General features: G+C 33.7%; 4 protein-coding genes across 7 annotated transcripts; 3 read left to right on the top strand and 1 right to left on the bottom strand.

The window, feature by feature from the left end:
* Nucleotides 1-371: 371 nt before the first annotated feature.
* LOC144477330 (GTP-binding protein 10 homolog) lies at nucleotides 372-2,201 on the top strand. Its single transcript, XM_078195011.1, has 4 exons — nucleotides 372-814; nucleotides 897-1,200; nucleotides 1,312-1,530; nucleotides 1,594-2,201. Exons 1-4 carry the CDS (start codon nucleotides 767-769, stop codon nucleotides 2,199-2,201), a joined length of 1,179 nt encoding a protein of 392 aa, XP_078051137.1. The 5' UTR covers nucleotides 372-766.
* Nucleotides 2,012-4,143, bottom strand: Tcs4 (Threonyl-carbamoyl synthesis 4). Of its 2 annotated transcripts, none has more exons than XM_078195009.1 (5): nucleotides 3,698-4,143; nucleotides 3,339-3,597; nucleotides 3,132-3,260; nucleotides 2,657-3,013; nucleotides 2,012-2,588 (listed from the first exon to the last, which is right to left on the bottom strand). In XM_078195009.1, exons 1-5 carry the CDS (start codon nucleotides 3,931-3,933, stop codon nucleotides 2,289-2,291), a joined length of 1,281 nt encoding a protein of 426 aa, XP_078051135.1. In that variant the 5' UTR covers nucleotides 3,934-4,143; the 3' UTR covers nucleotides 2,012-2,288. The 2 variants fall into 2 exon arrangements, with proteins under 2 accessions (XP_078051135.1, XP_078051136.1); XM_078195010.1 differs by having other exon boundaries at nucleotides 3,735-3,868.
* Nucleotides 4,144-4,650: 507 nt separating this feature from the next.
* Nucleotides 4,651-13,393, top strand: LOC144476765 (uncharacterized). Of its 3 annotated transcripts, XM_078193965.1 has the most exons (12): nucleotides 4,651-4,769; nucleotides 5,145-5,244; nucleotides 7,496-8,055; nucleotides 8,166-9,037; nucleotides 9,144-9,319; nucleotides 9,416-9,589; nucleotides 9,658-9,975; nucleotides 10,078-10,231; nucleotides 10,371-10,501; nucleotides 11,213-11,360; nucleotides 11,502-11,836; nucleotides 12,457-13,393. In XM_078193965.1, exons 1-12 carry the CDS (start codon nucleotides 4,759-4,761, stop codon nucleotides 12,628-12,630), a joined length of 3,153 nt encoding a protein of 1,050 aa, XP_078050091.1. In that variant the 5' UTR covers nucleotides 4,651-4,758; the 3' UTR covers nucleotides 12,631-13,393. The 3 variants fall into 3 exon arrangements, with proteins under 3 accessions (XP_078050091.1, XP_078050089.1, XP_078050090.1); XM_078193963.1 differs by having other exon boundaries at nucleotides 11,213-11,836; XM_078193964.1 differs by having other exon boundaries at nucleotides 9,147-9,319; nucleotides 11,213-11,836.
* Nucleotides 13,394-13,913: 520 nt separating this feature from the next.
* Nucleotides 13,914-16,517, top strand: Dbp80 (putative ATP-dependent RNA helicase Dbp80). The gene is made up of 8 exons (XM_078193979.1): nucleotides 13,914-14,258; nucleotides 14,554-14,777; nucleotides 14,859-14,951; nucleotides 15,029-15,246; nucleotides 15,341-15,518; nucleotides 15,591-15,828; nucleotides 15,919-16,081; nucleotides 16,156-16,517. Exons 1-8 carry the CDS (start codon nucleotides 14,196-14,198, stop codon nucleotides 16,407-16,409), a joined length of 1,431 nt encoding a protein of 476 aa, XP_078050105.1. The 5' UTR covers nucleotides 13,914-14,195; the 3' UTR covers nucleotides 16,410-16,517.
* Nucleotides 16,518-16,708: the final 191 nt, after the last annotated feature.

Raw genomic sequence — 16,708 nt, forward strand, 5'->3', positions numbered from 1 at the left:
GGTTAGAGGTTGACAAATTAATATGGACGTACTTTATCTTCTCACAATAAATGAATTGCCTCTAACGATAAGAGACGCGTCAGCAATGCTTGGGAACAAATCTTATTCTACTTCTTCCCTTTCATGGTTTCTGTGTTGTACATACTCGTTACAGGGGTACAATCAAACTCACTCTTTACCTGAAACATTGTAATGTATGCATGTAACTATACAGTAAGCATATGGTTGCAACTATTGAAACAATTTTAGGCATTTTGTAATTTTATTTGACGCCAGTACAACAACTTAAAAAACCGACGAGCAAATCTGCGAAGCGAGTCTTACTGAAAAATCAAACCTTGCTTGAATTCAAAATGGCTTGCCGGATCGTCGAACCAATTGAACATAGACGACAAAACACTTAGGTACAACGTATATCAAACAAATTTTCCGAGTGCAAAGGATGAAAACGTTAAAACCAAAATTCGGTCATTAGTTATTAGTGACGAATGTTTAAACAACTTCAGTTTTTTAATTTGAATATATCATGTAACTTAATGCATACTACATGTGCAACACACATCAGCAATGATCAGGATCAAGGATTCAGGATAGAGAAGAGAAGTGTACGTACAGACACAGATGCGTGTTTGTATAATCTTCCATCTGCAACATATATAATACAGAGTTAACTTCGTGTGTATGTATGTGCACATACAGAATATTATGGTACGATACGTAAACCGATCAATTTCATGAAAACTATCTTTTACGTAATCGAGCGAGAATGGTTGTTTTAACACGTATTCTAGGTTATGCAGACAAAGTGGTTAAGGTAGTGAAATTAACTTTAATATATATGTTGATAGCAATAAACATCTTCGTTACATGTATGTGTACGTATATTACCTGATTAGTTGCCAAGAAACTTTCGACGTCGTGGAATAATTGACAGTTTACGCGTTCACGTAACCGGTGGACCTGGAGGTTCTGGACTTCCCCATTACGGTGGAAAAGGTGGTGCAGGAGGAAATGTATTTGTTATATCAGAAGAGGGTTTAACACTGGAGAAAGTTAGATCTAAGCTTAAAAAATGCAAACTAAAAGCTGGACCAGGTGGTGAAAGTACATCAAGAGGAATTATCGGTACCCCTGGAACAGATCTGAGTATAAGTGTTCCAGTGGGTATTACCGTTTACGACGACAACAAAGTCAAACTAGGTAACGCTTGTTTGTACTCTGCTTGCATTGAATTTCATAATTTCAATGATCATGTACAATTTTTGCCATTTATGTGTACACATAATATATTTATAAACATATGAATTGCAGGGGAAATAAATTCAGAAGGTGAACATCTTTTGGTTGCAAAGGGTGGTTTAGGTGGTTGCGAAACTACAGGATACTGTGGACTTAAAGGTCAAAGTCGAACCATAATTCTTGATCTAAGATTAATTGCAGATGTTGGTTTGGTTGGCTTTCCCAATGCAGGAAAGAGTACTTTCTTGAAAGCAGTTTCTAAAGCGAATGCAAAGATTGCTAGCTATCCATGTAAGTTGCATCAGTTACAAATTTTATTGTAAACTTGTAATATAAGCTTTATTTCATTTTCAGTTACAACAATAAAACCACAAATAGGTATTGCAAACTATACGGATCGTAGGCAGATTTCCATTGCAGATTTGCCTGGTTTAATAGAAGGTGCCCACATAAATAAAGGAATGGGTCATAGTTTTTTGAAACATTTAGAAAGAACAAAACTATTATTGTTTATTGTAGATATTCAGGGATTTCAGCTGTCTCATACGTACAAGCATAGGAGTTGTTTAGAAACTATACTTCTGTTAAATAGAGAAATTGCACTCTACAAACCGGATTTATTACAAAAACCCGCGATGCTTTTAATAAATAAAATGGATACCAAGGGTTCAAATGAAACATTTAACGAAATTAAACCAAAATTAAATAATTTATCACACTATGCTTCAGAATTCTATGAATCTATGGGACCGGAAAATTTTTGCCAGTTCGATGAGATTTTAGCGACGTCTCTAATTTCAAAGGATAAAAGCGACATAGAGCTAATTAAAGAAAGATTACGAAATATTATTGACAAGTATGAAGAAGAGAAATACGATTCAGACAGTACCGATTCAGTGGAAGATTCCTTGCTAACAAAGTTGAAAAGAGGAACGCAACGGCAAGCACCTGTACTTATATAACATTCGTTTCAAACAAATTTCCTTACAATATAATATTATCTCCCTTTATTGATAATATGTACACTACATATGTACCTATTATACCATTCAAATCAATTCTGCTTTTATTTTTATCCAATCACACTTTATCCCAGCTTCTTGTACTCTTTTCGTCCAGTCTTCTCCTAACATAGCATTTTTTTCTACAGATATTTTATCAATATCATTCTCATTTCTAATAACACCTGTATCTGTAACCCATCTCTCTACCCCGTTCCATGCAATCATAATTCCATTGTCTGTGCATAATTTAGGTGGTGTCTGTACAAAATTATAACCCAATTTTGTACTCATAATATCCAATGCTTTAGCTAGAACATTGTTGCACGCAACACCCCCGGATACAACCTAATTAATTAAAAAGTAATTATATATTGGGTGAAACCTAATTTTTTCAATGTATTTGTTGTACATACCAGAGTTCGTTTGTCATTAGGGAACAATGACATATTATCAATAAATTCTATTGCCCTTTGAGTTCTCTGACAAATATGAGTTACAGCAGCTAACTGAAAGGCTGCACACAAATCATAAACATTAGGAATTATCGAATCAGCAATTATATTGTGGTCTTTCTCTTGTGTTTCAATGTACTTTGTACATTTACTCAATAATCCAGCAAAACTAAAATTACAATCGCGATAATGCGACATTACAGGAGCAAATGGAAACTGATCGACATTTGATGCTTTATATGCTGCAGTTTCTATTGCTAAACCACCATTTAAAGTATTAAATTCAGGAATATTTCTTAATTTTAATCTTCGAGCAATCTATAAATATAAACCTACAGTATAATTACATTATTATAAAAGATTTAAAGTAGTGCCAATAAAAATTCATATCCAGTAATATAATATTTTCAAAGAAAAGCCGGATATTCATTTTTACCTTGTCAAACACTTCCCCAGGTGCATTATTCAAAGTAGTTCCAAGTAAATAAAATTTGCTTACACCTTCTACGATTGCAAGTAAGCAATGGCCTCCAGAAACTAGTAAAACAAGATAAGGAAAGTCGACCTAAATATAAAAAATATAAATGTAATTACGTTGTTCTATTTAAAATTTTCCTTTGTATACCAATATTGTTCGACAGACTTTGTGTATCATTCGCGCTGTCAAAGCATGAGCTTCCATGTGGTGTATGGGTATGAAAGGTTTTTTTCCAATCTTTGCTAAATACTTTCCAAATTTTGTCCCAACATTGAGTGACAGGGGCAAACCTGGTTTTACGGTTGCAGCTATTGCATCAATATTTTGCAATTTCAAATTAGCAGACCTGAGAGCAGCTTCACATACTCTAGTAATATTACTTGTATGCATTGAACGCGCAAATGAAGGAATAATTCCTCCAAAACTAGAAACATAGAATAATTATTGCAAACAATGCTTGAGCTTCCCTGCATGATATTATCTACAGTATCGCAATCAGTCTGATTGATAACAGTTGAAATTACTTTAAATGAATTTTATGTTGTGAACTAATAGCTTCACCTAATACAGTCCCTGTGCTGTCAACAATTCCACAACCTGTATCATCACAACTGGTTTCTATCCCCAATATTATTGCTGGTTTACTGTGTAAAAGGGTTTTTAATAACGTAGGATCGGTTTTATAGGAATCTGACATTGTGTTCAAATTCATAGAATACTTCAAGAAACGTTTATAACAAACGTGCATATTCAAAGCCATGTTTCTTTAGTTTCTTCAGTTTCAAGTTGGCTTTTCGAAAACTGACGTTACAAATATTTTTTTTATTAAACAATAATCAAGAAAACAAATGTACAAATTAATATACAATGCATAGTGGACACCAATTTTATAGTAAAACGAATATAAGACTTCAGAACAGATCCAACACCTTCTATGCCGATTTAGTAAAGGCATATGAACCACACAGAAGGCAGTGACAGACTGATCTCTGTGTACATACATATGTATGTACAGTAATAGGTCCTACTCGCGCGTATCTTCAGGCCGCAGCTCGATTTGTTAGTACGAGTCGACATAGAGATTTCTTTTGTTCTGATTGGTTGATGGTTCATTACTGAAGCGGGATCCACTGCGGATTGGACGAGTTATAAAATGGGTGGGTTACTGAAGGAGTAAGAAAAGCATATAAGAGTAGGTCCCGTTACTGTCTGATGTCCTGTCGCCACACTGCCACTTGGTTTGGAAAGAGGGAGCAAGATACCCAAAAACGTCCTGAGCTCCCAAGAATTTGCAAGTGTCTCTAAAACGAAAACTAATCAATTTCAAAGGAACCTTATTATAAATTTAATTTAAATTCCCGCTTAGTCATATAAAGCCGTTTTGAATGTGTATCGATAGAAATAGTTCGAGAACTCTATGAAGAGAAACGATATATCGAAATAAGTTATCGATGCAATCTGGTAAAGCATACTGTCTTGTAGTCACTTGTAGTAGACGTCGTAGTCATCAGACTCATCAGATATTACTATCGTAGACGGGAGACCTACAGACTTTTCTGTTAAAGTGTCAGAAATTCTACGTACGATGTCGGAACAGTAAGAAATTTCATTCCAATTATTATGAAATATGAATGTCTTTTCATCATTTTAATGGCTATCGCAAATTTGGTGGCATTTTTTATCACATTTTGTATTGCTCAAACAAACTCCGTTTACCTTTGTCTGAGTAGAGGTTAGAGTAACAATCGCTTCTATTAGTGACGTATATAGTTACACCTATTATGTATTATCAAAAATCATTAATCGTGTTACGTTCTTTATTTCTATTTATAATATGTTTAATTCGTTATGCTTCAAGCTAGATGGTAATTTCGTTATATGTTATATCTTTAGTCATTAAAATCCGTCTTCTTGCAACTCTATTGTTTGTTTCTTCCTTAAAACTTTAATGTACAATGTTTTTTCGTGTAGCGATGATACTTTACTGGATGAAGACCTTGGGGATGAGGAATATGATCTTGGAAACGACGAAGAAGAGGCACTTTTAGCAGATGATTATGAATTGGAGAGGGTGAGCATATACTGCTGCAACTTATTTTGTTATTAAACAAAAAATTGCATACCATTGTAATATCATAAACTATCATGCAAGATTATTCTATGATGGAAATTTCTGAAGAGTCTTATTTGAAAATGGAAAATTATGGATTAATCTCAATCACGTATGGTTGTAATGTTATCTACCCAAAATATTAAATTATAATTTTATTATTTTAAAGTGAAAGGATTATATTATTTAGATGGGTTAAATTTAATGCAACTTATATTCGTGTTGTCTATGTATGATATATTTCAGCATGCAAGATGGGAATTCAACACTATTAGACTTATATAATCTATAGGTGTTTTATTTATGTTGTATGTGAGATCTACAAAAGGTATAGATGTAACAACTTACCACGCATAATTTTTTATCAAAGGATGACATTAGTAAATCAAACATTTGTTTCTTTGTGTCTAAATAATCGTACGAAACGAAATGTTAAAGCGTCTGAAAAGGATTGTATAGGTAGAAGAATCACAATGTGCTCTGTGCTAAAGACCGCTAAAATTATACAGATGTAATATGTCCAATACGAGGTTAAAAGCAAATCCATATATGATCCAAAATATTATTGGACTAGCGAAAATTTCATGTTGTAATTTCACTTTTCATTTGATGTATGAGGACATAAAATTATTATGCGGAATTAACGCGTAGAATATGTAAGATAAATAATATGTCTGATCAAAATTAGAGCAGGGAAAACGAAAAGTAGTTATTTATAAATCATTTGTAAATTTAATTTTACTATTCTAAATTACATACAGCAACTACAATAACAGATAACGAATGAATTTATTATTTTCTATTTTCTAGTTGGATTTATAAGTATAAATTGATCCCTTTATATGTGAATTTCTGAAATTTTAAATACCAAACTACTTTATGTTATTGGACCTTCCAATGTTGAATGTGTAAAAATGCGTTTGCATGTTTTTCCTTTTCCCTGCCTTTTAAAAATGTCACTTTAATTAGTTCTGACTGTAATCAAAATCAAAATTAATTGTAAATACTACCAGTGACATTACACCATTTTGTTAAAGTATTTACATCAAACAATTATAGTTGACAATATTATAAACTATGTAATAGGCAATAATTGTTTTCAACAGTGTGTTCGAATACAATGATCTGTAGCATAAAAATGTTTTAATGAAACTAATGAATATTTCAAAGAAAACTGTTATGTTCTTGAAAAACCTTTAAATTATAGCATTAAATATAAATAATACTTTCAATTGTAATTGAAAATGCTTACGCTTTTTATAATCAAAACATTAATTTTTCTTCTTATATTTTTAACAATACATTAAAAACAATTGGATGCTGTACAAATAAAGTAGAAAGTAGAAATAAAAGTGAAAAGGAAGTTTCGTCTGTTTTGAGTATTTTTCATTAAAACATTTGACTACTACATACAGATGTTATTAAAGTAATGACAAAATACTATTGTAAAAATCATTAATATTGTTCACGTTTCTACAGATACTTGTACTGATTCTCCTAGTATGTAAGCTCATATATCTATTTTCATTTTCATAAACACATGAACAGCAGCATGAAATATTACAGTACTAAAATCTTCAATTGTGGTAAAATATTTTTTGTTTGTTCAAGTCACATAGAAAATGAATGCAAAGTAATATGCTGTTATATGTCATGTTGCTGTAACTTATAGTTACATTATGTATACAATATATTTTTATAATGATTCCATTCTATTGTTAAGTATAAGTTAAGTAATTCAAAAATTATTCGGTCAGAAAGAAGTATTCGATAATCCTGGCTACGTCTCAATTGTTGCATACAATCTATCTGAGATAATTATTTAAGATACGAATATATACCTCCATTCAATACTTGATTGCAGTAAAGACAATAATTGTGATTAACGGTGAATTTTAGCGGAACATTTGCGATGGCATCTAATTAAGAAAATTTTATAAGCATGAAGTAACGGAAATATGAGTATTCAATATTGCGACATTACGTTCAAAAATCATATACAACGTATCATCGTTTTCGTCATGAATTTCTCATTTTACTCATACACATTCGCATTCATAGAAACACACGCATGAGATCAGATCAAATTAAATCAGATAAGATCAGATTTGATTATATTAGAGCAATACGTTATTTAAAAGTAGATTGTAACGACTATGGCTAAATATCATATTTTCATTACAAATATTTGGCAATTTAATTCCCTGAGCAGCAGAATAGCTATAAGGGAGAAGAGGAAACAGATGATGTACTGGACTTAGGAGTAACCGACGCACTCGATGACGACTTAGATGGTGAAGATGAAAATTTAGAATTGAATAGAAGTAATGACAATGATTTTTATGATGATGGTCATCAGCTAGACGTTCAGTCGAAATATTACGAGCAAGACGAGATTAACGAATACAAAATTGAACAAACGCGTCAGCAAGATGAACGTTCGGGAAACGATAACATTAATACTTCTGCTAATATCGGCAAAGGAGATTTGCGAGAGAAGTTACAGAAAAATGCAAAGATGTACGCAGCAACGACTGGACAAGGAATGGAGGACGATGAATGCGAGGAGGCCAAGGAAAGGAGGAACAGATTTCAAAACGAGAGAACTATAGTCTCTCCGAAAATGAATACTAATATACCGGACAGTTTGGAAAATGTTGTAACATCTGAACCATCGAAGTTGATATACAGAGGCCGCGGAAGAGGTCGAAGTGCAAGAGGAAACCGAGGAGGAAGATTTAATACACAGAATTCGGGAAACTTTAATCCAAGGTACTTGAATAGATATCTTTCCATTAATCTTGCTGACACTACTGCAATAAAGACAAGGATAGGTAAACTGTGTTAAATATTTCTGAAATATCTCCGAAATGTTCTGCTAGGTTTAACAACGTGCGCAACATGAATTTCGATGGTCAAACACCAGCAGCATGCAGACCACCGTTGCTCGAAGCTAGGCCACCATTTCTTCTCGGTGTACCAAACAACGTACAAAACCAACAGATCATTTATCAGCAATCGAACTCTCAAGTACAACCTTTCCAACATTATTCTCCGAACGGTTCGCTACAAGGCCCTACACACTTCGTAGATAGTAGACCGCAATTCAATCCTAATCAATTTCAAGGTCAAATAGTCCCCCGAATTATTGGCCCGAGATTAGATTACGGACCACGAGGTAATTTGCCAGGATCGCTGCAAGGACCGCCTTATAGTCACAATAATAATCATTCACCGAGTCAACCACCGTACGGACAGATTCAACCGGGTCCTTTTCAAAGTTCGAATGTACTAAACGTGCAAGACAGTCAAACTCGTCTGATGCAGAATAATCAAGGGCCCCTATTACAAGGAAATCCGGGAGCGTCGTTGCTTGGAAACCTGAATCCATTGGTCGCTTCGTCTGTCGCTTCGGCGCCTGTTACATTGTTACAAGGGAACCAAACGTTACCGCTGCAAGGATTTCCGCGGCAATCGTCCCAAGGACCACCCATTAATCATTCCAACGTACAAGTATCGAATCAGCCGCATTACGAGAACAGACCAACTTTTCAAGAAGCTCAATTTGAAAATCGACCGGTTTACGATTCGAGGTCCGGTTATACCGATCAAGTACCTACCAGCCAATTTAATACTAATACTTTGCCGGTACCGCAACAGCCCGCTTCCAATGTACCTAATGTACCTTTACCTCCAGGCCACAAGATTTTAATCAATCCTCACTTTCGAGGCGCTGTTCAATCGACCAACGATGGTAAGTCTTCGGGGGAATTTGCTCAACCGAACCCAGCTTATAACTAATGTCAACTAAAGGCTACTTGTAACCGAACGAAATCATCTTTTCTTTTTTCCGCATGAAGCAGCAAGGCTGGCATGGGATTCCACTCAGCAACAAACACCTTTGTTATCGCAAATTCCTAGCAGTCACTTTTCACAATCTTTACCGTCTTATCAAAATCAAGCTGCGTACGGTCAGCAGCAGCAGCAGCAAGGACCACCGCATTATCAGCAGAATTATCAGCAGAATAAGAGCGATGTATGTATTTAGAAAGAATTTTTCTGCAAAACATCTACATCTTTTCTGACCATTATTTCCGTGGTACAAAACGTATGAATCGCAAATTTGAAATAGGACCCCTATGCATATTTCTCGGACGTGTGGCAAGAGAACAAGCCTCAGAAAAGTCAGAGTGGAACACTCAGTAAACCATATTCCGCTGAAAGTAGTTACACACGCGACAGCAGTTACGATGCCGTCTCCAAGTATAAGTCGAGTCAATGGGATCCGAAAGACAGTTACCAAGAGGTAAGGCAACATTATCGTACCCGGATTGAATTTTCAATTCGCTTGCTTACGATATTAATGCTTATTAGGATCATAGAGGGACTCGTCAGAATTATCGTGACAGAGAATTGCAGTCGAAGAATAGAAGCGATTATATTCCAAAGAGTAGACCGCCTTCCTCGAACATGTATCGTGAGAGCTATGATCAAAACCATGCGCAACAAAAATCGCCAGGAAACAGACCCACGAACGCTTCGGTAAAATGTAGATTACCGCAGAAAAGGATCTCTGATCCGGTAGACAGACCATTACGCGACCCAAGTCCGAAACGTACGAAACCTAATAATAGGAATCTTCAAGAAGTACGAACGGTAGATACCTTAAATACCGCGAGTACCGAGAAGAAGGTCTGTACATTTGTATGATTATTTTTCATCCTTTCTACTGTACGAATTTTTCTATAGCTTCGTCATGTAATAACGCGTTATCTGATAAATGAAATATTTCAGGACGAGGAGAATGATCCGGAAATGAAAGAGTACAGAAAGAAAATGGAAGAACAGAAGCGGCTTAGAGAAAAAATTTTACGTGAAAAGGAAAATAGACGAAAAATGGCTGCAATGGAGAAACAAAGCGAAGAAGCTAAAAACGATAGTAGTTCATGTATGTATGATTAGTACTTTTATAAACGTTTCTTCTTCAACGACCGCGACGTAATCTTAAAACGTTCAACATATTTGAAACAGAACCATTATGTTGGGCAGAAGATGCAGTGCGATTTACAAAGAACTTCTTTTTTCAGCAAATGTAGGTACACGGAATACGAAATCGTCATCGGTACTTATGGGAGCTGTAAAAGATACTTCTATGAGCAAAGGTCATATTGGTATTGCTAGAGGACGCAATTGTCCTAGCAATACGCAAGCTACCGAGGTACAACATTAAAATTACTGTAATTTTTTTATTCCTAACAATAGAAGACAATGGAGATAAGTAGAATTTTTTCAAAACTGTTATAATTTCATAAATTGAATACCATTGAGTAGAATTATTACATTCCCCTTTACATAAAGTACATTTTGCTTATTTTCCGATCATAAGCGACATATGCTTCATACACTGATCAGAAATTGTATAAAAGGTATCGCTATACCTATCCAAGTTTTCTTTACTATCACACGCTATGCTGAAATACTATTTGTATATAAATATATTCCTATATAGCTATTATATACTTGTAATGTATTTAAAAAAAATTGTCGCTGCACATCACGTTGCATTTGTTTTTATACGTCTCGAAGAAATACATCAATTTTAAATGTTGTATATGTGTGTTTGTATTTATATATATATATATGTATATATATATATATAAATACAAACATATACACATTTCGCAGATATTACTGTATATTTTTTTTCATGTTTCAATAAAATATATTTTTAACAACTTTTGTTTTTTTTTTTTATTTCCTCCAATAGTGCAGTTATTCGAAAGGAGTTTCCATTCTTAAAAACTATCATTGGTTAGCAAATCATCTAGGCAAACTTTAATTGATTTTTCTTTTTATAATTGTTAATTTGTATGACTTTTGTGGTTCGATGACACAACAAATTGAAATGTCTTTGCAATTTCTGTTGTAGACTGCAGAAAAATCGTCATGTGTACGAATTGTGAGAACAGTACAGACTCTACAACCCAACGATTTGGTAGATTTTGCCAAGGACAATAACTCCGGGCATGCAATCGTGCAAAGCAACGATAATACCAAAGTTTTGGGTACACAATCTGGTACGCGGCGTGTTGTTATACAAAAATCGTTATCGAATACTCACAAAGTTGCCACAACTATCCAAAAAACGGTGTCAAATCTACAGAAATCAGGTCAGATGATATTACAGAACAAAATAAATAACGCGACACAAGTTACAGATCAAAAAGCTGGCCAGGCCCAGTCAGATACGTCGAAAAAATCAGTAACTGTTGGACAAAGAATCGTTAGCAATCCGCAACGAATCTTTAAACAAAAGCCGACTGTAAATTTACAGAAGACTATAATCAATGTGCAAGAAGTTGCGACAAATACCAATGCACAAAAAGTTGTTATGAATACTCAGAACAATCAAAGAGTCATACTTCAAAAAACACCGACCCAACAGAAAAAGCTGCAGGAAATAAAAACTAATACCGTAAAGGTAGAAAATTTAGCAGCAAGTACATCTGAAGCACAAATTAGACGTATGTGTCAAGGGATTGGAACAATTGAGGTGACTATTTTTGCACTAGACATATACTCTCGACTCGAAATGTTAATGTTTTTTAATGCTTTTACTTTTGCTTTTCCACTTCATTAATTATCAAATTTTAAGTTGCTTTAGTACAAAAATAATCTAATTGTACAAACATTTTTGTTCACTATTACATAAAAATAATCTTCGTGTCAGAAAATATTTAACGTACTGCTTTAAGTTTCACATTTTTTTTATTTAATGGAAACCAAATTCTTCCAATCTTACGAACTTGTCAAGTTATTTATTCGAGTATAGCCGATAACAACGCTAAGTATAACAAAGAAAGTGGAATAACAAATGTTTTATTTATCAAACTCTGCATTATTTCATCTCTGTGCTCTTCTCAATTTTGTTAACTAAAAACGCATGCAGCCATGTAACATTTAGAAGTTTTATAACAATTTCTTACATATCGAAAAGACTTACTTTCATTTTTCTAACGTATCATTGATTAAATTTATTTCGCCAATTTTGTCACCGTTACGATTCTATCAAGATTTTGTTATATACATCTTTTTTATTGTTCTCTTTATTCGTTAAATAAATAGCCCACTTATTAGTTTAATAATTCTTTGTTCATATTATTCGTGTTGTAGGGTATACAAATGGGTGAACGCAGTGCAACAATTGTGTTTAAGACGCAGTCTGCTGCCATGGTGTTTCACAAAAAATACCAGCGAAAAATGATAGATCTTTCGCTGATAACTGTCCGTCTTGTACCGCAATCGAGCGGAACTAAGACCATGGCTGCCGTTGTCAAAATCTCTTAAAGAAACTACTTGCCAAGCCAATTGTATAACTCAAATACCAAAAAATGCATAGTATAATTACATTTGTGATTAAAAGTAACAAATCACGATTTAATTGAAGCAATCTGTGTATAATTCAATGTGCATTTCATATTTTACATACTTCTTATTTCGACTATATATATGTGTATATATATATATGTATATGTATATATATATATATGTATACATATATTAAATAATTTAATTATAGATAATTGTAATTATTCAACATATATACGCATGCGTAGAAAGAAAGGGAAACACTATATATAGCATTGGAAAGATTAGAAAAACATATTTTTGGCTGGAAATGAATTGTATAATATACCTTTACAGACAAAAGTAAAAATGTCCTAACAATTTAATTTGTACATATGTCAAATGCAATGTATATTTCATACAAAAATACACGTGACAGATACAACAGCGTGCTGTGCATTTAAGAGCTACTATTTACCATGTATGTATAGCATATGCTCGTATAATGGAAAGCTGATAAATTTATACATATAATTTCAGATGCATGAACACGTACATGTTGATGAATAAAACGTTAATCGTACAATTTATAGAGCTAACATACTATAAATTAAGATGTAATTATGTATTCAAAGTTACACCTTTGTAATGTTATGATAAAACTACATTTTAAATCTCATGCATTGCAACTTCAAAATCATTTAAATATACTCGTACAATTTTGTACAATGAATTTTGAAATAGACTACAAACGTCAATGATATTTCTTATTATTTTTCTTTTCTACATCTCATTAAGTTTCCGCATTGCCGTTTTTGAAAATTACACACATGTTATAATATAAATAATTTTCGGCAAAAATTCATTTATTCATTCAAACAAACTCAATTGCTGATAAGTTTGGAAAAGCTTTTGAAATTTGTACCCATCGCAAATGAGATTCGATGATGCCAATGGATTTTTATTGGCAATCGATTGGAATCGTCTAATTCGAGTGGAAATTCCACGAACGGTCAGGATGCTGAGAGTTCTGGTTGTATAGTCTTAAATATGCAGGACCCGCCAATCCTTTCACTCTTTTTTCTGTCTTGCAAAGCTGTGCGTACAGTCAGGAGAGGAGACCTTACTAAAAGGATTGGATGAATCCGATGGGTTGCCAAATAAAATCCCTTGGCATCATCCAATCTCATTTTCGATGAATATCTCTCGTGGAAGAATGTCATAAAGCGGATAGGATGCTGAGAGCCCTGATTGGGTGATGTCAGTCTGCATCACATTTCAGAGCAGCTCCTGAAAATGCTCTGCCTCTGTCATGTGCAGTCAATTACAAGCCCTGCTTGACACTATCGAACACACTGGACTCCAATGATCATACAGGCCTTGAGTGGAAATTTCAAGAACGACAGGCGCTTCAGAGCTCTGCTTGTAACCAAGGTTCTCCATTCTGTGTGATAAAACTATTCCATGGTGAAGAGTGTATTGTCATTTTGGCATTTTGGCATTTTGGCGTCTCAGCCACAGTATCGAATTGTTTTTCAATTATTGTGAATACAACGGATGTAAATATGGCTACGACTCAAGTAGATTGGACCACAGTTACGGATGAACAAGAAAAGTTATCCGCCAAGGTAATGTTCTTATTACGTGTATATAATTCCCGTTTAACCTCACATTTCTTTGTTTATACATGCTTTTTCCATTGAAACTGTAAAGCTTTTTTTCTATAATTTATACTTTTATCTTTTTTGTCTTCAAATTCATTGTGTAATTAGAAAGAACATTTCTTTGAAAAAATAAAATGAATGTCATACGTTGTAAAGAAATAATATAAAATCAATTTCAGTAGCTTGGTATCTAAACAAGAATATCTTATCGAATGGGAGAAAATAAATGTTTTCTACTATAATTAGTTGTTATCAACAGGTGTCTACCTTGAACATAGAAAAACAACCTGTAGAAGAGACATCAAATAATACAGAGGCTAAGAGTGACGATGGAGCAGAAGAACAGATCACACCAGCAGAAAAGTCATTCTTGCAAAAAATTATACGCAAAGGGCTAGTAGTAACGAAAAAGAATATAGAAATTCAAAGAAAAGACCCAACTTCACCTTTATATAGTGTAAAAACTTTTGAAGCTCTTCATCTGTATGTATATCTTTGATTCGTAATATTTTCTACAATTGTATAGTTTAATTAAAGATACATTTATTACAACTCATATTTTAGTAAACCAGCTTTATTAAAAGGAGTATACGCAATGGGATTTAATGCACCATCAAAAATCCAAGAAGCTGCATTACCAACATTGCTAGCCGATCCGTAAGTTCATTCCTTCTTTGACAATATTTTGTGTTATAGGTTTATCATGAATATAAATTTGTATAATGACTGTACAGGCCCCAAAATATGATAGCCCAGTCGCAGTCTGGGACTGGCAAAACAGCAGCATTTGTGTTAGCAATGCTAAGCAGAGTAGATACATCTAAGAATTATCCTCAAGTGCTTTGTTTATCACCAACCTATGAACTAGCTATACAAACAGGAGAAGTAGCAGCAAAAATGTCTGCGTTCTGTAATGAAATAAAAATCAAATACGCTGTCAGAGGAGAAGAAGGTAGTATATACATTGCTGTTATATTTTTTGTATATTCTATTTCTACGTCAAACGAATACTTCTTATCTTAATGTAATGTATATAATTGTTTCAGTAAGTCGCGGATCAAAAATTACTGAACACATCATTATAGGAACACCAGGAAAAGTTTTAGATTGGGCTGTTAAATTCAAATTCTTTAATTTGAACGACATATCGGTATTTGTTTTAGACGAAGCAGATGTAATGATTGCAACACAAGGCCATCAAGATCAGTGTATCCGTATTCACAAGTAATTAAAAGCGACTACAATAAATTTCATTGAATTATACGCACTTACGCATTACACATTTTACTTGCACAGGCAACTTGGACGTGATTGTCAAATGATGTTCTTCTCTGCAACTTATGAACCAGAAGTCATGAAATTTGCGGAGATTATAGTTAATAATCCTTTAATAATACGTTTGTTAAAGGAAGAAGAGAGTTTAGATAATATTGAACAATATTATGTAAAGTGCAAAGATTTGGAAGAAAAATATACCGCTATTACTAATATCTACGGTGTGATAACAATAGGTCAAGCAATCATTTTTTGTCATGTAAGACGACTCATTTATATTTACGTCGATATAAAATTTTCTTGATTTATATACCATAAATAAAATAATACTTTCTATTTATTTTCGCAGACTAGGAAAACGGCAAATTGGTTGGCAGAGAAAATGACAAAAGATGGGCATGCAGTGGCCGTTTTGTCTGGTGAATTAACAGTAGAACAAAGAATCTCCGTTTTAGATCGATTTAGAGAAGGTTTGGAGAAAGTACTCATCACGACGAACGTTTTAGCTAGAGGTATACATTTCAATTTATTATTAATGACATAAGTGAGTCATACGATACTTGAAAATATATTACTCATCTTTTAGGTATCGATGTACAACAAGTAACGATAGTAGTCAATTTTGACCTACCCATGGATCAGAATTGGAAAGCTGATTGCGAAACATACTTGCACAGAATCGGTCGGACAGGACGATTTGGGAAATCTGGAATTGCCATTAATTTGGTAGATTCTTCACACGCCATGGCAATATGTAAGGACATAGAGGCACATTTTGGCAAAAAAATACGTTTACTTAATGTTGATGACGCAGATGAAATTGAGAAAATTGGAGCCTAGATTAGCATGTATAACATATAATTATCCTTTATATCAAATATGCGTAGACATTTCAACTGTTGTAATAAAGAAACAAACTCTTTTGCCATGAAATGAGCCTAGATAATTGCCCTGAACATTTCCGTACCTTTAAGATATTCTTCTAAATCAGAAATTGCTAAATTATATTCAATATTCTGTATATTAATTCCTTTAAGAGGAAGATATATTTCCTTTTCCCTTTACAAACATTTTCTCCGAGGCATCGTTAACAAGTTATTCATGGAAAACAGTGACCATTGAATAGAGCGAGCTCCGTT

The sequence above is a fragment of the Augochlora pura genome, chromosome 11 (genome assembly GCF_028453695.1).
Source record: "Augochlora pura isolate Apur16 chromosome 11, APUR_v2.2.1, whole genome shotgun sequence".
Taxonomy (NCBI): Eukaryota; Metazoa; Arthropoda; class Insecta; order Hymenoptera; family Halictidae; genus Augochlora; species Augochlora pura.

Excerpts from the sequence above, each read along its gene's own strand:
- LOC144477330 (XM_078195011.1), top strand. The coding sequence starts at position 767 with ATGGTTGTTTTAACACGTATTCTAGGTTATGCAGACAAAGTGGTTAAG. Across the intron at positions 1,201-1,311 it reads CGACAACAAAGTCAAACTAG|GGGAAATAAATTCAGAAGGT; the intron begins GTAACGCTTGTT and ends TATGAATTGCAG. Across the intron at positions 1,531-1,593 it reads AAAGATTGCTAGCTATCCAT|TTACAACAATAAAACCACAA; the intron begins GTAAGTTGCATC and ends TTTCATTTTCAG.
- Tcs4 (XM_078195009.1), bottom strand. The coding sequence starts at position 3,933 with ATGGCTTTGAATATGCACGTTTGTTATAAACGTTTCTTGAAGTATTCT. Across the intron at positions 3,261-3,338 it reads CAGCGCGAATGATACACAAA|GTCGACTTTCCTTATCTTGT; the intron begins GTCTGTCGAACA and ends TTTTATATTTAG. Across the intron at positions 2,589-2,656 it reads CTAATGACAAACGAACTCTG|GTTGTATCCGGGGGTGTTGC; the intron begins GTATGTACAACA and ends TTAATTAATTAG.
- LOC144476765 (XM_078193963.1), top strand. Across the intron at positions 9,320-9,415 it reads ATCAGCAGAATAAGAGCGAT|GACCCCTATGCATATTTCTC; the intron begins GTATGTATTTAG and ends AATTTGAAATAG. Across the intron at positions 10,232-10,370 it reads TAAAAACGATAGTAGTTCAT|CAAATGTAGGTACACGGAAT; the intron begins GTATGTATGATT and ends TTCTTTTTTCAG.
- Dbp80 (XM_078193979.1), top strand. The coding sequence starts at position 14,196 with ATGGCTACGACTCAAGTAGATTGGACCACAGTTACGGATGAACAAGAA. Across the intron at positions 14,952-15,028 it reads CCAACATTGCTAGCCGATCC|GCCCCAAAATATGATAGCCC; the intron begins GTAAGTTCATTC and ends ATGACTGTACAG. Across the intron at positions 16,082-16,155 it reads GACGAACGTTTTAGCTAGAG|GTATCGATGTACAACAAGTA; the intron begins GTATACATTTCA and ends CTCATCTTTTAG.